This window comes from Sardina pilchardus, chromosome 24 (assembly GCF_963854185.1).
Source record: "Sardina pilchardus chromosome 24, fSarPil1.1, whole genome shotgun sequence".
Lineage (NCBI taxonomy): Eukaryota > Metazoa > Chordata > Actinopteri > Clupeiformes > Clupeidae > Sardina > Sardina pilchardus.
The window spans coordinates 24,490,362-24,512,091 of record NC_085017.1 but is presented as its reverse complement, the minus strand read 5'-3'; the positions used below and the strand labels follow the sequence as shown (position 1 = coordinate 24,512,091).

The following is a 21,730-nucleotide window of genomic DNA, read 5'->3' as shown; positions in this document are numbered from 1 at the left end:
GAGGGAGGGAGGGAGAGAGAGAGAGAGAGAGGGAGGGAGAGAGAGAGGGAGAGAGGGAGAGAGGGAGGGAGGGAGAGAGGGAAGGAGAGAGAGGGAGAGGTAGAGAGAGGAAAGTGGGGGGTACACAGTGAGAGAGAAAGAGAGGGAATCAGAGAGAGAGAGAGGCAGAGAGGGAGAGAGGGAGAGAGGGAGGGAGAGGGAGGGAGGTAGAGAGAGGAAAGTGGGGGGACACAGTGAGAGAGAAAGAGAGGAAATCAGAGAGAGAGAGAGAGAGAGAGAGAGAGAGAGAGGAAAGTGGGGGGTACACAGTGAGAGAGAAAGAGAGGGAATCAGAGAGAGAGAGAGAGAGGGAGAGAGGGAGGGAGACGGAGAGAGGGAGGGAGGGAGGTAGGTAGAGAGAGGAAAGTGGGGGGTACACAGTGAGAGAGAAAGAGAGGGAATCAGAGAGAGAGAGAGAGAGAGGCAGAGAGGGAGGGAGACGGAGAAAGGGAGGGAGGGAGGTAGGTAGAGAGAGGAAAGTGGGGGGTACACAGTGAGAGAGAAAGAGAGGGAATCAGAGAGAGAGAGAGAGAGGCAGAGAGGGAGAGAGGGAGAGAGAGGAAAGTGGGGGGTACACAGTGAGAGAGAAAGAGAGGGAATCAGAGAGAGAGAGAGAGAGAGAGAGAGGCAGAGAGGGAGAGAGGGAGAGAGAGGAAAGTGGGGGGTACACAGTGAGAGAGAAAGGGAGGAAATCAGAGAGAGAGAGAGGCAGAGAGGGAGAGCGGGAGAGAGAGGAAAGTGGGGGGTACACAGTGAGAGAGAAAGAGAGGGAATCAGAGAGAGAGAGAGAGAGGCAGAGAGGGAGAGAGGGAGAGAGAGGAAAGTGGGGGGTACACAGTGAGAGAGAAAGAGAGGGAATCAGAGAGAGAGAGAGGCAGAGAGGGAGAGCGGGAGAGAGAGGAAAGTGGGGGGTACACAGTGAGAAAGAAAGAGAGGGAATCAGAGAGAGAGAGAGGCAGGGGAGGGAGAGAGGGAACGAAAGAAAGAGAGGAAAGTAGGGAGTACAGAGAGAAAAGGAGGGTGTGAATGAGAAGATGGAAGGGGGCAGAGAGAGGGAGGGAGAGAGGGGGGGTCAGCGTGAAAGAGGGAAAGAGAGAGATAGACAGACAAAGAAGATTGTGATTACATTGTATAAAACTCAAGAGTAGAAACAAACAAAGCAGTTCTGCAAATAATACACCTGATGTGCAGCCTTCGGAGCAATCGGACTGTATATTGTTTTGGAACACATAACAGGCATTTCAACAATTCTGTGAAAACGCACTGCCTGGCTGTTCACAGACGCAGATGTGGTAAGCGAGAGGAGGAAAGAAGACCCGAGACAAGAAGACAAAGAGGCACACAAAGAGAAAAGAGACACGAATGAAGAGAGGAGAGAAGACAAGACGGAGAAGATAACAGTATAGCGAGGAGAAAGAGAAGTGATGATTTACTGCATGACGAGGGGGAAAGGACAGATACCTGTTTGAGCGAGAGAGAGAGCGGTCCGTAGGTGGGAGGAATGCTAATGGCCAATGCCGATGTTTTGTTATAATTTGAGTGTGGGTGGGCTGGGATGACCGAAAGCACAGCGAGCGCTCATCTGCGTAAGCCTCACAACTAACAAATAACCAACAGCATCATGATGGGGGATAACAACAATAACTCCCCTATCCAAAACGGTTGTGGTGTGTGTGTTTGTGTGTGTGTGTTTGTGTGTGTGAGGGGGGGGGGGGGGGGGGGGGGGGGGTAGTGTGGGTGAGTGGTACCTGCTGGAACTGAATGTTGAGTTTCTGGCTCTGTTCGGTGAGCTCCAGGAACTCCCTCATGACCTCGTCCTTCTCTTTGCGGGCCAGCTGCAGGTTGGCGGTGAGCTGCGTGATGATGCCGTCCCTCTGCTTGAGCGCCGCCTCAAAGTCCTGCAGCTGGAGTGAGCACGTCATGGAGAGGAGAGGAGGAGGAGGAGGAAGAGGAGGAGGAGAGGTTGAGGTTGAGGAGAGGAAGAGGAGGAGAGGAGAGGAGAGGAGGATAGGAGGAGGAGGAAGAGGAGAGGATGAGGAGGAGAGAAGGAGAATGAGGAGGAGGAGAGGAGGAGGAGAGGAGGAGGAGAGGAAGAGGAGAAGATGAGGAGAGGAGAGGAGGATAGGAGAAGGAAGAAGAGGAGAGGATGAGGAGGAGAATGAGGAGGAAGAGGAGAGGAAGAGAGGATGAGAGGACAGAACAGGAGAGCAAGAGGAGAGGAAGTGAAGAGGTAGAAAAGAAGAGAGAAGAGGCTGTCAGTCACACACAGGAATCTTTTGGGTTACCATGGTTTCCGAGAGGGGACAGAAAAGAACAGTGACCCTGGCACTGTGGACCAATGAGCTGGGGCCACTGGCTGTGTTTTCACAACAGAAGGTGCTTTTCATTTTTCTGTATTTTCTTTCTCAAAAGAATGTGCTGACGCACAGCATTTGTAAAACTGCAGTACAAACAAAGTGTTGAAAATACTGAAGAATCACATCATCTTCTGCTCTTGTATTTCACAACTGATGAGTCAGTCATTATCCATAAACGTATGGTGTCTACACCGAGCCATACCGTAGGTGTGTGTGTGTGTGTGTGTGTGTGTGTGTGTGTGTGTGTGTGTGTGTGTGTGTGTGTGCGTGTCTGTGTGTGCAGAGAAAGTCCTTCCATCAGTATATGCACACATACACACAAAGAAATACACATATAGTAACTCACAGCTAAATGACACAGGAATTCTCACTTCAAACCTATTACAGACAACAGACAGACAGAGTACAGACAGACAGACAGGCAGACAAACAGACAGACAGACAGACAGACAAACAAACAGACAGATAGATGGACAGAGAATAAGGGAGTGAAACAAGAGAAGGACAAAAAGGGTGAGGATGAGAAAGAAGAGGTGAGGAGGACATAAAAAAGGAGGGAGCTCTAGAAAAGGGAGAAAACAAAAAGGAGGACAACTAGGACACACAGGAAAGGAGGACGAGAGAAGAGGAACAGGAGGGGAGTGTGAAGATGGGAGGACAGAGAGGGAGTGAGAGAGCTGCCCAACGGAGACAGCAGGACGAGGGGGACAGGTACCTGTTGCACTCCCTCCTCGGTGCCGAAGGCGGCGCGGATGTCCTCCAGTTCCCTGGTGAGGTCCTCCAGGGCCTGCGTCTTAGCCGCCAGCTCGTCCTCCATGTCCTGCAGTCGGTCCTGTGGATGGGGCAGCAGGTCCTGATCTGATGGGGCTACAGTCTGCCGCAGGTCCTCCTCCTGAAAAGAGAGAGGGGGTGTGGGGGGGGGGGGGGGTAGATGGATAAAGAAGCAAGGGGAGGGGAGGGGAGGGAATGAAAGGAAGAGAAAGAGAAGGAGAGAGAACAGAGTGTGAGAGAGGTGTATAATGAGCCAACCTGGCTTCTGACTGACGCCATGAATGACACACAGCAGCAAGCTAACAAAGGCACTCGCCCCAGCACCCCCCCCCCCTCCCTCTCACCCTGTCTAATCTTCCACACATCATCATTTTCTGTGTCATTGTGCTCAAGAAGCTTTACTGTACCTATCTACCAATCTGTCTATCTATCTATCTATAGTATCTATCTATGTGTCCATCCATCTATCTATCCATCTACCTATCTATTCATTCTATTTATCATTTCTCCTCTTTCAGTCTTTTTCTTTGGGTGCAGAGAGGCACCACCTGTGGCAGCTTAACGACTCCCGTGTTCACAGCTGGGCTTCATTCTCCCTCCATCCCCTCTGTTTTCTCTCTCCCTCGGTTCTCTCTCTCTCTCCCCCTTTCCCTCGTTTCTCCCTCTCTCTCTCTCCATTTACTCAGCTCTCTTTCCCTCTCTGCGTCTCTCTCTCACCTTCTCTCCTTTTTGTGCAGTTTCTCTCCCCTCCTCTCTCTCTTCATCTCTCTCTCACCTTCTCTCCTTTTTGTGTGGTTTCTCCCCCCTCCTCTCTCTCTCTCTCTCTCTTCATCTCTCCTTTTTGTGCCGTTTCTCCCCCATCCTCTCTCTCTCTCTCTCTCTCTCTCCTCATCTCCCCCCCTCTCTCTCTCCCTCTCTCGGAGCTTTCAGCGTAATTTACACCTGCAAAATGTCACACAGCCCTTCTCTCCCGCGCCCGTCCCCGCTGTGTCAGAGCGGCGAGTAAAGTTAGAGCTGAGCCTGCGCCATCTCCATTGTAAGCATGAATGAATGAGGAAATAGATAAATAGCCGACCAAATAAATAAATGAAAAGGTCATCCCAAAGGCAGCAGTTGGATGCTGCTCTCCGACCAAAGCACTGGGTTAGCATCAGAAATCAGTCCAGAGCAGTTAGAGGGTTAGTGCATTTGGACAAAGACCTCAGACCTGACAGAAACAACCCCCCCCCCCTGTGAAGATACATCGGACACAGTGTGCAAGAGAGACAGACAGAGAGAGACGGCGAGAGAGCGATAGAGAGAGACGTTAAAAATAGCCAGGTAGCTGCACGGTTGGGAGTTAGAGAGAGCACGGCCACTTGTGCTTCATCATGTTTAGTCGTGTGTTTACTGTACCCAGAGGAAGTCCTGAGGAGCCTCCGCAGCTCTGTTTGTCCTCTCCAGGCAGCCATTCACCTGTTAATTCACAACACTCTGTGAAACAAGGACTGCACTTGTATCCTTTTTCCCCGAAAAAAAGAAACACGTTCTAATCCAGCTTGCTGATTAGATTATCAATTCATTATGACGCCGATGGAAAGAGGCACAAAGTAATCACATTCGGAAGATGACGTCCTGGCGATTCAGTGTGTTTTCCATACAGTGCAATCTTTGCAGGTCTACAATTTCTAACCATTTGACAAATTACTGTAAGCACTGGCTGCGTAATGTCTTCACAGATGCCCAGAGACCTGCCTGTTTTGTTTTTTCCTTCTTTTTTTTTTCAAACAAATTCCCTCCGGTGACTTTAAGACCTCAGTGCCTGGCAACCAGCAAATCCAATCACATGGTGGAGCAAATTGTGCTAAAAAGTGTCATGGAGACATCCGGAGCACGCAAGGAAAAAGCTCCACTCCAACTTCCGGAAATCACAGTGAGAGTGCAAACAGCATTGGAAAACGTGGCGTGTGCACCACCGATTCTGTGGATACAACTATAACCTCAAGAAAAATCTAAATAGATTACAGGACATCCGAGCCGATCGTGTTAAACAGCAAGGCCAAAGGGGCAAAAGGGTGTTGTGTGTGTGTGTGTGTGTGTGTGTGTGTGTGTGTGTGTGTGTGTGTGTGTGTGTGTGTGTGTGTGTGCTACTACATACCTCAGTGGAGTAGTCTTCTGCTGTGGTAGACATCTCACTTTCAGGCTGGAAGAGAGAAAAGCAATTAGGACTTACATTAATCATCTTTCTCCTTTGTTCACTCAGACCCCCCCCCCCCCCACACACACACACACTATTCTCACCAGAGCTTTGAGCCAATCATGAGATGCCCAGCTCACATTTCACACACACTGACCAAAACATCACACTTGCAACACGCCACCGATTTTGCTTCTAGCCATGAGACAACTAAAACAACCAAAACTAGGACAACCCAATCTAACCCATCCCAGGCTTCTCTTCCTTTTTTGGCAAAGTCACCCTACCGATGTGTAGCCCAGAAAGACGGCCGTTTGAGCCATGGTGCGCTTGGCAGACGCATTCATAAATCCACGTGCCCCGAGCAGCTCTGCGTGGAGGCGACCGCAGGACCCGTTTGCCAGCAGGCTCTTCCACGGTGGTCGGCCGTGATCTCTTTTTTCCCCTCCCTTCCAGAAGAAAGGATAATTGCGTCCCAGCCACTCCCCATGCCTGTCGTCTACCCCACTGACCTACATCCAGAGGGGGGGGGGGGAGAATCTCCACACACACACACACACACACACACACACACACACACACACACACACACACACACACACACACACAGGAGTTGTCCTTCCTAACTGGCCACAGCCCACTACATCCATACAGCATCGTCAGCCTATGGGAGTCATGTTCATGATGATAATGACCCCCTCCATACAACAAATAGCAGCACCGTGCCCCTGTAGGGCACTCGGTCCAGCCGAGTGGATTAATAATTCAGATGCAGTGGTCCTGGGGAGTGATATTGGATCCAGCCCTCCGAGCCGAGCCGGGGCAGCAGAAGCAGTTGCAGCAATGGCCCTGTCAGACAGCCTCCAGATTAGCAATGTCTGATCACTCTCTCTCTCTCACACACACACACACACACACACACACACACACACACACACACACACACACACACACACACACACACACACACACACACACACACACACACACACACACACACACACACACACACACACACACACACACACACACACACACACACACACACACAATATTCAAATAGACATGCGTAAGATATGGGGCTGCTGTTCAGTGGTTGCAGCTGCAAGCGAATGGCGAGATGCTGAAAATCATCTCCATGACAAAACTACCAAGTGGAGAGCTACAGTACTAAATAAAAAACAACATTTGTTGTTTGTTTTTCATGCTTCATTTTAATCTTCATTCATGGCACTTTATCTGACACTTGTCTGCCAAAAGCACTATACAAATAAAGGACACTTTATAAACAGACTAATAATTGAAAACAGTAAAATATATTCGAAAGCATGATGCCTTCATTGCTACATAACTTCTGTCCAGTTGACATAGAGATCCATCTCTGTGCATTTAACTATGCAGAGAAAAGCATATTAAAAGGGGGAGACAGATTACACTAGATTTCAATGGCCTGTACTGTGTGTGTTTGAACGAGTGTCTGTGTTTGTGTGTGTGTGTGTGTGTGTGTGTGTGCGCACGTTTGAGAAGGGAATCACTGTGTTACAGTGTTTCCACAGCAACCCCTCCACCATAAAGTTGCTTGGCTACTTGGGCACATCTCTGTAGTAATGCAATTGTGCATCTAGGCCAATTACACTGCCGCCTTCCCTTTTCTCTGGGAAATGAAAAGGACCAAAAAAGTCACCATCACTCACCGTGGACAGCAAAGGAGGACATTTTCATTAAATAGCACTGAGGGGGATACTTTTAAGTTTACCACTTAAGTAGACAGATATGTAAACCTTAGACATGACAGTGACGGATGACAATGCCAAAACTGTTCTCTACTTTGGCTTTATCAGGTAGACATCCTCAGCGGACATGCACGGTGTGGCTAAGACTACCTGCTACTTTTGTTTCAGAAGTGATAGCCATTCTAGTAGCAATGAGTAATAGTGTAATAGAGTAATAATGTTCTTTCGCATTAGCATCACATAAAAAATGCAAACCTATATTAGCCAACTGAGCATCCATATCCCATGCACATTTTTGAAAGTAGAATATATGCTAAAAGATGATCATAGCCAATAAAACCTACAGTGCTTATTTTTGCATTATGAACTTGGCCAGTGCTAATGCTTTGTCTATTTATAATAATGAGGCGCTTTGCTAATTGCACCATTTTCCTGGGCTGCTGTGCCAATGTTGCATGGATACATATCTGATCTCTGGTACATACAGTACGTCTGAGTGCTTTCCCCAAAGAGAACAGAAAACCCCCCAACCACCACCACCACCACCACCAAAACCTGCCTAAGAGTAACCTGCCTCAATTTTGCAAAACCCTTGTCTTCTGACATGCAAAAAGAAAAAAAATCAGCGAACTCCAGCGAGTTGAGAAGAGATTAGGTGCGTCATGAAAAGATAGATGGGAGCAGCCGGCGCATGGCGACAGCGGACGGTCGGAACACCGAGGAGCCGAGGACACACCGCTCACTTCTAATGCGTCTACATCTCTGCTGCGCTCCCGCTCTCTATTGTGGAATGTTCTAATCTGCTATTCACTGCAAGGCCAGGAGGATTCTTCACACAGACGGAGACAGCAGGCAGCTCAACCACTTAAAAACGCAGTTGTCTGTTGCTATGGCAACTGTCTATTTTTTTTTTGGGGGGGGGGGGGGTTACAGGAACTGCTAGTACCACCAAGTTGATAAAAAGGTGAGGTTTTTTTTTCTCCCTCGCACACTAATGTACATGTGGTTAACCTGAAGGGGTAGGGAAACAGACAGAGAGAGAGTGAGAATGAGTGCGACACAGAGAGAGAGCGAAAAAGAGAGAGAAAGAAAATGAGAGAGAGAGAGAGAGAGAGAGAGAGAGAGAGAGAGAGAGAGAAAGAGGGAATGTGTGTGTGTGTGTGTGTGTGTGTGTGTGTGTGTTTGTGTATGTGTTTGTTTAGCTGAGGGGGAAAAAGTTGCAGGTCTTCCATGTGAAATGCTGTCGTCAGGTCAAGGAAAATGGCTTTTAGCAGCAGAAGTCCACTGAATGCACTCAAGGCTACAGAGCCACAGTAATTGTTCGCAAGACGATGAACATTTTTTTTGCAGTAAGAGCAAACGAGTGAGTCGTGTTCAGCAGAGTATCAGCCAACACAGTATAGCAAACACAGTCAACACATAACCAGACACACAGACACACACCCTACAATAGCCTCTCATTGTTTTGAAACAAAGTCATACTGCTCCAATTCCATTGTTTGTGGTAATCCTAACAATATTTTGAAGAGATAAAAGCAATACTTGAGGTGCATTGCAGAGAAAGGTCGTCTCAATCTTTGGATGATGACTAGAGTTGTTCAACACAAGTTATGAAGATCAATATAATGTCTGTTTAGGTGACATCATGAATTGCTCATTTCTGTTGTTTAAAACAAATAAGAGGGTAACCATGAGCCAGAACGATGTCTGTGTGTGTGTGTGTGTGTGTGTGTGTGTGTGTGTGTGTGTGTGTGTGTGTGTGTGTGTGCGCGTGCGTGCGTGTGTGTGTGTGTGTGTACCACAGGTCCATTTATCAAATCCATTAAAAAAAAACCTCTCCTTTCAGACTGTTATTTCACACTTATATTCTGCACCATAAATGGAACTAATGGTGATACGGTGACAATACTGGCTTTGTACCATTGTTCTAGGGGAGGATGAATCTGCGATTTCAACTACCGCCACACTGCCTTTCAAGCAGCAAATTGGAAATCATTATGATGTACATCAAACAGAAAGACTTTTTTTTGTGACACGCTTCATTTCTGCAAGCTTAATTAATCTGATAAGTGAAATGTGTCATATAGCTAAGTAGGGCGCCTAACCAGACAAATCCTTCCACAGGAATCTGGACTAGACTACAGAAAACTTTAAAAGGAACACACTAACTTTTGGGGGAAATTAGCTTATTTGACATCTAACCCCAAGTTAGATAAGAGGATACGTGTACATACCCTTCTCTTCTCTGTGTGTGTAATAACCCAGTCTGACACTGTTAGCCTAGCTTAGCATAATTCACTGGAAGTGGGTTAGACCAGTTAGCCTATAGCTAGCCTATAGATAGCTAATTACAATGTAAGGTTCATATTTGATGGAGTAACAAATGCTTTTTTTATATATATGTTTTTTTTTACAGCGACAGAGAATACCGGTATGCTTCTTGTGTGTGTTAGAGAGAAAGAGATCCCTCCGAACATACACCCATAAGATTAACAAAAGAGCTGCTTTGTCAATAGGCCTATATATCTAATAAAACAACGTAATGTAAAAGAAAATCTAAATATCAAATCAGGAACCAGGACATGCAGTTGTCTTTTATCATGTAAACACGCAACATAAACTAGATTCACTTGATGGGATCCTGCTCAAGCTGTTCTCTGTGGGATTCATTTGACAGCATTTTGAGAAAAACAATAATCCCTGGACCGTCCGTCAAACTCTCATGCCATATCTCATCCCAGTCCAACCTGCTGCTTACAGCACTTCCGTGCGATTTTAGATGAAAAAGAGCAGGGAGGATAAGCTTCCCTGCTGGCGCGCAGATATGAAAAGGTTAGCGACCCACTAAGCTACTCTGGAAGTCTAAGAGAGCCCGAAATTGCCGTGCTGGTAATTGCTATCGTAATGTTCCCTTTTTATTAAGATGCACATATTCATTCCCCCCACAATCTATTTACAAGTGAATGCACACTAGGCACCTACTTTGCAAACTTCAGTGGCAATCACAGCAGAAAAGGCTGCTATAGCCCTGAGCTGAAAAACTGCATAGAAAAACACTGCACCTGCTGGCATTACGCCATCAGTAACCCAGATAGCGTCTGACTGTGGACCTGATCTGGCCCAGAAGTGTCCCAGAACATGTTATTACACCACACCCATTATGGGGATGACCTATTCTGAGGCTGACTGACTTGGGACCAGCCCAGTATGTAAGTTCATAAAACTGACCAAAACTTACAATGAACTCAGATCAGTACTGAGGCAGCAGCTAAGGCTGATTGTGTACAGTATATAAAGAGAGTTCCACTCACCTCTATGGTGTAGGTCTGGTCGTGTTTGACGGTCTCGCCTCTGCGGAGGGTGCGAGCGAAGGTGAACTCCGTCTGGCGGGGCGCTCTCGTTTCGCCTCCCCCCACCTCCTCCCCGCCCGAGGGCTCTAGATCACCGCCTTCATCCCTCGCCAGAGGCTCGTCCGCTCCCTTCTTCTTCTTTTTCTTCTTCTGTTTCTTCTGGCCGTCAGCATGGGCTTTCCGCTGACGGTACTCGGCCAGCTGGAGGCACAGAGCGAACAAACAGTCGTGTCAGGCACACAGTCACGTCCAGATCCATTTAAACGGGCATACCACTGCACAACAACCACCACATGTACCTTAAAAGCATCTCTAGTTTTGCTCAGTACGACTTTTCTCTCGAAAATTCTTTTTTTTTTGTTGGCGTACATACCGTATTAGCAGCAAGTTTGGAGAATTTGAAGCGAAGCATCCTGCACGCTAGTGCTCGCCGGGCGGCCACAGAGTGACCTCGCGCAGGCCATCACGGCTGACACACTGCGGCTGTTGTGTCTGCGTCTAATCTCGCAAATGCTTCCTGAGTGGATTAGAGCTCAAGAAATCACCACCAGCCAGGGCCCAGGATGCACAAACATCCGCATATGCCCGCACTCTAAGTGGCATATGCCCACAGGGCGGCCATCGCACAAGCAGGTCTAGAAGAGGACACTCTGAGCTTCCCTTCCACCCCTCTTACACCTCAATAGCAGCTGACTGAAGTCCTGGAAGAGCTCAAGCCAAGACCAACTTCTGCCTCTCATTTTGCAAACTCCTGCAACAGTTATTTTTAATGTGCAAGATAAATGTGACTTGACTTGCCCTGAGTGAGTTCTCAACTCCCCCACTGCATTATACGTCCAAAAGAGATCATTAGTTTGCCAAAGAGAAAGTAATCATCTCCTATATGGCTATCCTAAGCCATCAAATGTGTCAATATAATATGCTACATTACAGCAAATAGGCTGCACATGTACAGGAAAGGTGTTATGTCCGAGATAGTCCATGAATTCAAAATGTTCTAATCCACGGCCGATTTACTGCTGCACGGCGCTATGCCGCCTGAAAAACGTGCTTACTTGAGACGTGAGATTTAAGCGTATAGCACCGATCACGTTCACATTGATAAATGCCATGCTTTGCGTGGAAACAAGTGTACGCCTGTTTTACTCCTGTTTTTGGTCGTACGCAGACTACGCACGTTTCATAAATGAGGACCCATGTGTGACATATTGAATGTGACAAAATGTACAAATCCTCCTTATGAATTAATTACCTGAAGCCTAAAACCCTCTTTTGGCTTATTTTAATCATATAACGTGATATAATTAACATCCACCGAGCCATTGTTTTAGTAACCATGGCAATTTGTAAACATTGCACTCTGCATATTACCCAAGAGACCTTTTTTTCCCTGCTATGACCCAGTGAAAACACAGAGACAACAAAACAAACATGTGCACACAAACACCCACATAGCCATAAGCATGTGCGCGCACACACACACACACACTCTCATACATAAAACACACACACACACACACACACACACACACACACACACACACACACACACACACACACACACACACACACACACACTACATTGTACCACATCTCAAATTCCCACCAGGCACGCTTTGCTCAAACCGAGTGGCCCCTGCAGCTCTTCAGTGAGCCGACTGCATTAGGCAGGCAGGGCACGGCGAGCGGAGCACAAGTAGGGTGGAGGTGGGAGCAGGCTAAGTGCACAGCGCTGTGTGAGATGATGGCTAACACAGCGGGACACGGTACGGTACGGCGCGGCGCAGCGTGCCGCACCGACGGACCACACGGTCAGTGGCAGAGCCACAGCCTCCAGCCACGGGGCTATACAGCACGCCCCAGGAGGTGCTAATCACAGCCAGAGGCATGGCTTAGCATGGCGGTCAACTGGCCTCAGAACAAGTGTGAGACAGTGGGATACCGTTAGCTACAGTACATGCCTACTTTGGATATACTGTACTGTAAGGGTTTTTATTCTAGAACAATAAACTGTACAATAAACTGTAGTTAAAGCTGACATTTAAAATGGACAAACGAGCCATTGTCTAAGGTCCACAACTATGAAGCTTGTTTACTGAGGATTATTCATAATTTACTTTTACATAATTTAAAGGTTATATAGAAATAAAAAAAAAGATTATATTTCCAGAAGTTTGCTGCAATTTCACCTGTAAATGACAGGTTTTTTTTTTATTAACTCAAAAATCAAAATTGTATAAGACAAGATCATTCGACAACAGAAAGCGAACAAAAACAGGGTGCTTTGACACCGAACCCCACGGCTGTCACCACAGCTTGGCTTCACAAACCAACAGGTTTCCCCATGTCGCTACGGATGCACAGGTGTGAGGAACAGCCTTGTTATTCCAGTTGCACCCGCTCTACCAGGCCAGCAGATACAAGCACCAGCAGCTGCACACTAGGCACTAACTCACCAGTCACCCCCAGCCCCCCCATCACCAGCCTCGGAGTTCAGCTCAGGCCCACACTTTTTTAATCTAACCTTCCTGTCGGTAAACATGCCACTGCTGCCCGATTGGCCCACTTGGCAAGACGACGCAGTCCACAGCAGTAGGTCTGGGTCAGACCGTGTCATGTAATCAGATTGGAGCCATCTGAACGCCAACGTGAGGCTCAGCGGGTAGACATAACGGCTCTTATCACAGGGGTGTTATACGGAATCTGTCTGATAGCGCTTCAAGGAAGATAAGGCACCATTTAGAAGCTCTGTTCAGTAGTATATTAGATGGCTCAGACCAAGGGTGGGGTGAAAATGTATCTAAGTGTTGTGATAGTTTGCCAAGGATCATGCTGAATCATATCAAAGGACTTTTTAGATTAGATACATGTGGGACTTGTTTATACTGTAGGCAACGTGGGTAACAAAATCAAATGTCCTCTCACTGTCCACGATATTGCAGTGGTATGTACACTGCTTGTTTTTTGTTATTGCTTGATATTTCTGAAAACTTGCACTTTAAAAAAAACAGAATAATACTGCACAGAATCATATCAATGAATAATGATGTTCAGAATCGTGAGTAGACTAAATGTTGTGATTTTCTCTGGAGCTCCCCCTCAGCCTCAACTCCGACCTCTGGTAGCGAATCCGTGCACATCCAGGAGGTCAATCTGAACATTTCTGTACAAAAGCTGGAGCACATCTGCCACCACTGCAGAAATGAATTGCCTCGGAAAGAAGGGATCCATTCAGATTGATTGAACGTGGCCGGTGAACTTCCACAGGATCCTTTGGACATTATCAGATGTCCCAGTTCTAAGCATAAAGAGCTTTGCGATGATCACACTCTCAACAAACAAACACACACACACACACACACACTACTGCATATACAGCACGCACACACACACACACACACACACACACACACTACTGCATATACAGCACGTAAATACACACTACTGCATATACAGCACGTACACACACACACACACACTACTGCATATACAGCATGCACACACACACACTACTGCATACAGCGCGCAGCACGCCTCTGCTCCAGATCAAGACAGTAAGCCTTCCCTCATGTGTCAGGCACCATCCTAACTGATTACTTTTGATGGACTAATACTATTAACAGAGAACCAGCAACACTTAGGAGCAGGTCATTAACAGCACTTAGGTCACTAAAGGTCACCCACACTTCTGACAATAAAGTCCCATCCGTGCTCATGATACAACGTGCTGATTGGCTGGGGTTGTTTATGGCTCGGTTCATGTTTCCCATTTGCAGAGCCATTACTTTGTATGAACAACACCAATTCTTTTTCAAGTGCACAGTCAGCACACAACTAATGGATACCTAGAAGACCGTGAGGCCCGAACTGTTGAATGTGACAAGAGAAACTATGCAGGATTGGCGATTTCATCTCCGGTTTTGTTTTCGCTCTTCGTTTTCTGCTTGCATATTTCTCAGCAGAGCTTCCCCTACAGCTTTAGCGTGTATATATTTAGACATATATAGGCTATATATATATTTATAAATTGCAAGCGTTGTTCTTCTTGTTCCTTACACGTTTCAGACTTCCAGATGTAAACAAGGAGCGATCGCCTCCTAGACAAACTGCAAGGCTGCAATAGCGGATAGGGACACTGGAGGCGGGAGGAAATATTACTGTTTTCGATAAAACTGGTCAGTCAAGCAAAATAACGATTCTTAAGCGATTTTATGACTATGAAAATGTTGCACAGGGTCTCTTTAATATTTAGTCTCCCATACATCAATGGTTTTCCCCGTTTGGATTTTAATGCAGTGTTTCTCATTTTCCTGTTTCTCTTTTATTTTCCTTGAAGGCCCCCTTGCCTGTATTTAAAGGTATACTATGCAGGATTGGCGATTTCATCGCCGGTTTCGCTTTCATTTTCGCTCGTTTTATGCTTGCATATTTCTCTGCAGAGCATCCCCTACAGCTTTAGCGTGTATATTTGACAAAACTCCTCAATCGGTCAGTCTGCCGTGCCTTTTCATGAGACTTTACATGACACTTCCTGGAGTAGAGCATGGGTGCGTGCCCGGTGTCTCCTGAAGTTGCAAGTGTGGTTTTACCGCTACAGACCACTAGAGCGGCCAAAAAAAACACCGCTCGACCGGTAATGACCCATTTAATCATATATAACAGTATGGAACGAATTGATTAACTGAAAAACGTTGCATAGTATACCTTTAAGACAAGCCAGGGCCCCCTACCCAAACTTCTACCCGCATACACACACAAGACATTGTTTTATTCAACAATAGGGGTCCAGGGATGAATTACCAATGCCTAGCCGAGCCTACCCGACCTGAAGGTTGCTTACGCAAGTTCAGAGGTCAGAGTAATTTGCTACATGAATTTAAATGTGGAATAAAAATATGTTTTAATTGGGATTACCGGTACACATTTTTTTAAAACAAGTTTTGATTATCCAACTGGGTGTGTAATTGGGATTTTATACATTTAATGTGCACAAATATGATTTGGTAATCTCAGCCCAGGCAACATTGTGTGGACCCCCTGCAATCTCTGGAACCACTGTGTTAAGGGATTGATCACATGTGCCACTGAAAAACACATTAATGAAAATGGTCCATTTGCAGTCGGGTTCCAGCTCAGGGCAGTAGACCAACGCCAGTGGGATTCGTGTGAGGGATGCTGCCACTGAGGCTGTTTGTTTCGGGTGGGTAGGAATTAAATAGTTTGTGACCCACACTTTGTAATGCCGTTTGACGAATTAATTTTCGCTCGGCCACACCAACATGGGGGACAATTGGTCAACAGGGTAAAGAGCCATTCGTCATATGGCCCACTGGGCACACCGGTCTGAAGGGCCGTGTCGAGATCACAACTGACGTGATCGAGCAGCCCGGACTAGGAAGAGGCAATTAGCTCAAAGGGCCGTGCTGTGAGGAACAATCAATGGCGAATTAAAAGATCAAAACAGAGTGCTTGGACGTGCACTCTCCAGCCGACTTAGCATTAGCGGCAAAAGAAATAAATAAAGTTTGGTCTTGTAATTGGCTGATTTGTGTGTCTGCAGAGTGGGTACTCTTTCAGGGAACTTCTGCTACTGAACTGGCTTGCTTATGTGAGATTCAAATCAGTCTCCCTTGTCCTCCCTTTGGAGTCGGAGTGGGCTCCACATGATGATGCTGCAAAAAACTGGGCAGAATTTAGCAAATGGTGACATCTATCAGATCAAACTGCCCCCAAGCATGGAGAATCTGGCCTGATCCACAGTCACATCCAAGACTCTCATTAGTTAATACACATACAGCATGGCTTGTCACAGGACTGGGAGACATAATCTGGAGTTCTGTGGTCATCTCCAACACTTGTACCCATCCTGTCAGCAAACTCTGGTCGCCATGCCAACTTCCCTGCTCGCTGTGACAGACACTGAGGGAATGCAAAAGTATAACTCTGACATCACCTAACAAGTGAGCCCCGACTGGCTGGCTCTGTTTCCGGAACTTCTGTCTTTGGATCAGTTCCTTATGTAAGGTGTTTATTCAAATAAGTCCGTCACTGTGGCGTGACAATCATAGACCACTTGCACTGGGCGAATTAATTATGTCTACGTCTTATAATGTAACCATGGCGACATAGTCCATAAAACAGCCTAATAGTAGGGTTGTCATCAGTGACTCTGAAATGACTTGGCATGCATTTAAAACTCGGAAACAAAAGCGCTCCGTCCAAATTCTATCTCAGAAGAAGCTTTTAAACATGTCCAGCAGCTAAATGAATCGGCATGCTCATATCGAGCTAAATGGGTTCTTCCGGCGCCATTGAGTATGTGTGATCTGTGCTGTGGACAAATAAAATAAGGATAAAAATACCCTACACCAGAGAACTCTTCATAGAACCTTTAGGGTGCTATTTTCAAACAGTTACTGGCTAGGAGGAGTACATCATTCAAGGTTTTATCTGGTAGGGTAAGCCATGAAAAATATGCAATTTACCAATGAGTGTATATAAAAAACATGATAAGGATAGATGACATATTTCAAACTAGGATGACCGGTGTTCCCTATGAAGGGGTGACCAGCTGTCAAAGCCTCCCACAGGACGACAGGCACATGCAGACACACAGAGCCCTCAGCAGCTGCTAAGACCATCAACAGTTGGCACCGCAGTGTACACAACCAAGATCGCAGCCAAGAGGCATGCACCACTTCAAACACACATACATACACACACACACTCTCCTCTCCCTTTCTAGCTCATCATCTCCATCTTTTTTGCCTTCACTCTCACTCTTTCCCACTCTGTTCCTCCCTCAGTTCCATACACACACACACACACACACACACACACACACACACACACACACACACACACACGCAGACAGGCAGAGAGATGGCGTGAGGGAGTGAGAGTGTGTGTGTGTGTGGGGGGGGGGGGGGATGAGAGAGAGTAAGGATGCAAGATGGAAACCTACAGGGAGAATGAAAAAAGGGATTGGCAAAATAAAAGAAACAACTTCTTGAAAGGCTCTTTCATGTGTTTTCCGTGGTTATGGTCTCAGATATGACAGAGCGCTGCGTCCCCTATTCCCTGTAAGGGGACTGTCAGTGTCAGCGTGCTAACCACAGTCTGCCAGGTCTGTTTAAAGTTCTCCTCAGGCACAGCAATGGGGAGGCTACACCATTGACTTTTTAAAAAATTCAACACTGAATTTTGACAGTGGAGAGAGAGAGAGAGAGAGAGAGAGAGAGAGAGAGAGAGAGAGAGAGAGAGAGAGAGAGAGAGAGAGAGAGACGCTGGCCGCTAAAGGGAAACTGCCTGTTGAGTGGCTGGGATGAGATAAATAAGGCACTTTGCTGAGAAAAAGAGTGTGAGGGAGGGAGAAAGAGAATGAAAGAAAGAAAGTTACTGAGTTCTCCATGAAGGGCATAGCCAGTATTAGTCACTCTCTGAATGTTAGTTGACATAGAAGGGTCACTAAATTGTGTGTTTGACATTTTATACAAAATGCCAAAAAAGTAGCTGTGAATAAAGGACTGTGAGGATTTACACATGCTCTTTCATAGCAGTCATAACCATTTACGTTTCATATTTTGTTGGTAAACCAGATAAGTGCACTTTTAATTGTGGATATACTAAAGTCTGTATGTCAACATCCACTCACATGTCTAGGTAAAAATGTATGTTATGAGAGGCTAATGCTTGAGCTGCTTGCTCCCTTTAACCTCTGGGTAAGCATCTAACAGTCAGCAGCCAGCTTCATTGTTCAATGGTGTCTTGGCTTCTCTTGAGATCAAATGATACACCGTATAAGAGACCTTGACCTCACTACATTACAGAGAGTTTGTTGGGTCCCACAGGCCCACTGGTTTGAACCTACCAACAGCCATTTCCCAACCAACACCACCACCACCAAAAAACACAATTGGACATCAGTGTTTCCCCAAGAATTTTTTCCAGCAGTGGTGCTAGGGTCTGTCAAGTACCCCAATTTCAACGATGACGTTGACTGTTGTGCTTTTAGAATGTGGAAGTAGGCCTAATTAATTGTGGTGACATTACTGATCATGTGAAGATTTTGCAGTGGTGCTGACAATCCAGCCGTGGTGCTGCACCACTGCTGAATACATTGTAGGGGAAACACTGGACATTGCATCACGGTGCACAGACATTGCATGTGGTCACAGGTTCACTTCCCAGGGGCACTTGTACTTGTAAGTGCCGTAATTTGATATACAGCTTGGCCTTGATAACATTACCCTGGTTTGATGGAGCGTCATCATCTCTTTGCTCCTGCTAAGGCTCTATGGAAGGCAAGTTTGGGTCTAGAGAGCATGTCAAAAACTAAGACTTCCATAGTATGGTGTTTCTGTGTATACAGCCATTTACAACCTGCTATGGTCCAAAACAAAGTCTTCAGTATGGCACAGGGTGAAGCTTCTAACTTGTTTAGGTAAAGTGAAAGCCATGCCAATCCCAGTTCAAAAGCAGATGGAGACACAACAGGGTTAAGAGAACCACACAAGGTTAAGACCTGGTGGCAATAAGGTGGCAAGTTCAGCTGTAATACCACAGATTAAAGGTTATACACTATACAAACCAACTCTGTGGGTATACTGCTATATTCCATCTCACCTTATTTGCGATAGCTACACTATAAAAGTATTGGGTCACTTGCCTTGACCCCCCTGATGACTTACAGTAAGTGGCATCCCATTCTTAATCCATAGGGCTTAATATGACATCAGTTGGTCAACCCTTTGCAGCTAGTACAGCTTCAACTTTTCTGGGAAGGCTTTTGGAGGAGTGTGTTTATGGGATTTTTTAGACATTCTCCCAGAAGCGAATTTGTGAGTTGACACACTGATGTTGGACAAGGGGACTGGCTCTCAGTTTCCACTGTTATTCATCCAAAAGGTGTTCTGTCGTGTTGAGGTCAGCACTCTGTGCAGGCCAGTCAAGTTCATCCGCAGCAAACTCTGAGATCCATGTCTTTATGGACCTTGCTTTGTGCAATGGTGCAGTCATGTTGGAACAGAAAGTGGCCATCCAAACTGTTCCCACAAAGGTGGGAGCATGGAATTGACCTTTCACTGGAACTAAGGGACCAAGCCCAGCTCAGGGATGGCCCCTTCCTGTTCCAACATGACTGTGCACCAGTGCACAAAGCAAGGTCCGTATAAACATGGATGAGAGTTTGGTGTGGATGATCTTGACTGGCCAGCACAGAGTCCTGACCTCAACCCAGCAGAACATCTTTGGGATGAATAAAAGCGGAAACTGAGAGCCAGTCTCCTCGTCCAACATCAGTGTGTGACCTAACAAATGCGATTCTGGAAGAATGGTCAAAAATTCCCATGAACACACTCCTAAACCTTGTGGAAAGCCTTCCCAGAAGAGTTGAAGCTGTTATAGCTGCAAACAGTGGACCGACATCATATAAAACTCTATGGATTAACGGGATGTCACTTAAGTTCATATGCGAGTCAAGGCAGGTGACCAAATACTTTTGGCAATATAGGGTTTGTTTACCTATCAAAACTATCAGAACAGCCTACATGGACAAAGGATTCCATTATAGGCCAACAAGTAATAGTAAATTTCTCTCTGAACTTCTTTTGGTGAGAGGAAACAAATACAGGATCGGTTTCACAGTTTCACAGCCATCACATGATCCACCATCTTCGGAATGCAAAGTCATGGTCATTTAAGCTTCTCAAGAGATTTAGAGAAATGACGCCGCCGCAAAGGTCACTTCTTTAGACTGTCCTGCAAACCTCTCTGCTGCACACATGCCATGCCACAATGTGTCCCAGCTTCCCACCCTCCTTCGTGCCCTGCACTACCTCAAAAACACTTTGTATTTTTAGCACCAACAGTTTAAGCGCCTGTCCTATTTTTAGTACTAGGAAGTGTCATGCTGACACATTCCTCTTCATTTTCTGAATTAAGTGGCCCAAGTAACATGCTAATGGTTCAAACATATGTTACACCATTTTATACCGACAGAGACGACCAGAATTCTAGAAAAGAGCAGGAACTGACTGTGTCAGTGTTTTGTTTTTATCTGTGTTTGGGGTAGGGGTAGTGTTTGAACCCTCCCTCTTGACTTGCCCACCAGGGGGTCAAAATGAGCTAATTCAAATCACATGAATCTCTCAAAAGACACTCATAAGAGCAGAAATCACAGAGATGCCGTGACGCAATTGTCTTGGCATTCGCAGAGGGCATGACTTGAAAATCCAGTCCAGTCAGCAGTAGCATATAGCATAGGCTACAATCCCAACGCTTAGATTAATGTGGGTCAACGTATAGAGCAAATAAAGCGTGCATCTGACACTGAACTAACATCCCTGGTATGTTAACATGCCGGTGATGTGTGACAGCAGAAATGACGAGGCATTTCACAACATAGCACCCGCACGTATGACAAAGGAGATTAGCTTGCTAACCCACATACAGTAGGCTACCCCGAAGCTGTCATTGAGGCGCGTGCCATGATAACATTGTAGCGACAGCAGTTGGGAGTGGGACACGGAAGAGACCCTCTCACGTCAGCTGTTTACGGGACGGCGAGCGTATATGTAGCTTTTGAAGCGGTGACGAGTCATAAAACTACTTCTACACTTCATGCTTGGTCGTAGACACAATATTTAAGTTATGAAGAGAGCAGGACATTCTTTTTAACGGCGGTATCTTACCTTTGCCTTGCCAGCCTCTAGCTTTTTCTGACGCTCCTCGTCTTCCATAACCGTTGTCCCTGTAGCTGTTGGGGAAAGAAACAGGCTTCATACGAATTGTCGCTGAATAGGAGCCAAGTGTTTAAATAAGACAGCATGTGAACAGTGAGCAGTCTTATCCCTGGCCCTCACAGCACGTCGGATTCTCACACTAGGCTAAGTGCTGACTCCATTCGACAGCCACATAGTCGGCGCCATGTTATCCACGTAAACACACGAGACTGGTTGAGATGACGTCACGTAGGTGTCTTTCTCTTCCTACATTTTTTTTCTTTTACTAAAGGTTTTTTTTTTTCTTTTCTTTTTTCTGAAGAATGTGAAAAGTTTGAAAACCTGTCTAAAATACATTTGTTATACATTTGCTTCACAAGGGAATTAGCTTAGGCTACTCATATGCCAAGAACTTGGAACAACTAGTAAGGCCTCTGTATTAAAAATTAATGTCTGAAGACGCTTTTGAAACCTGTGGAATTAGACTTGTGAAATAGGATAAATAGGTTTTCTACTACAGTCTTGTATATGGCTACTGAATGTAGCCCATATATTTAAACAGGATGCAGTTCTATAGTAGGCT

At 46.1% G+C, this 21,730-nt stretch overlaps 1 protein-coding gene across 1 annotated transcript in view; it reads right to left on the bottom strand.

The window, feature by feature from the left end:
* The window catches only part of akap9 (A kinase (PRKA) anchor protein 9), an 87,633-nt gene extending 66,280 nt beyond the window's left edge, over positions 1-21,353 (bottom strand). The window contains 6 exon segments of the mRNA XM_062529095.1: positions 1,788-1,943; positions 3,112-3,288; positions 4,563-4,622; positions 5,305-5,349; positions 10,388-10,627; positions 21,118-21,353. Of these exon segments, the coding sequence (XP_062385079.1) occupies positions 1,788-1,943; positions 3,112-3,288; positions 4,563-4,622; positions 5,305-5,349; positions 10,388-10,627; positions 21,118-21,165 (726 nt within the window). The 5' untranslated portion in view covers positions 21,166-21,353.
* Between the last annotated feature and the right edge of the window lie 377 nt (positions 21,354-21,730).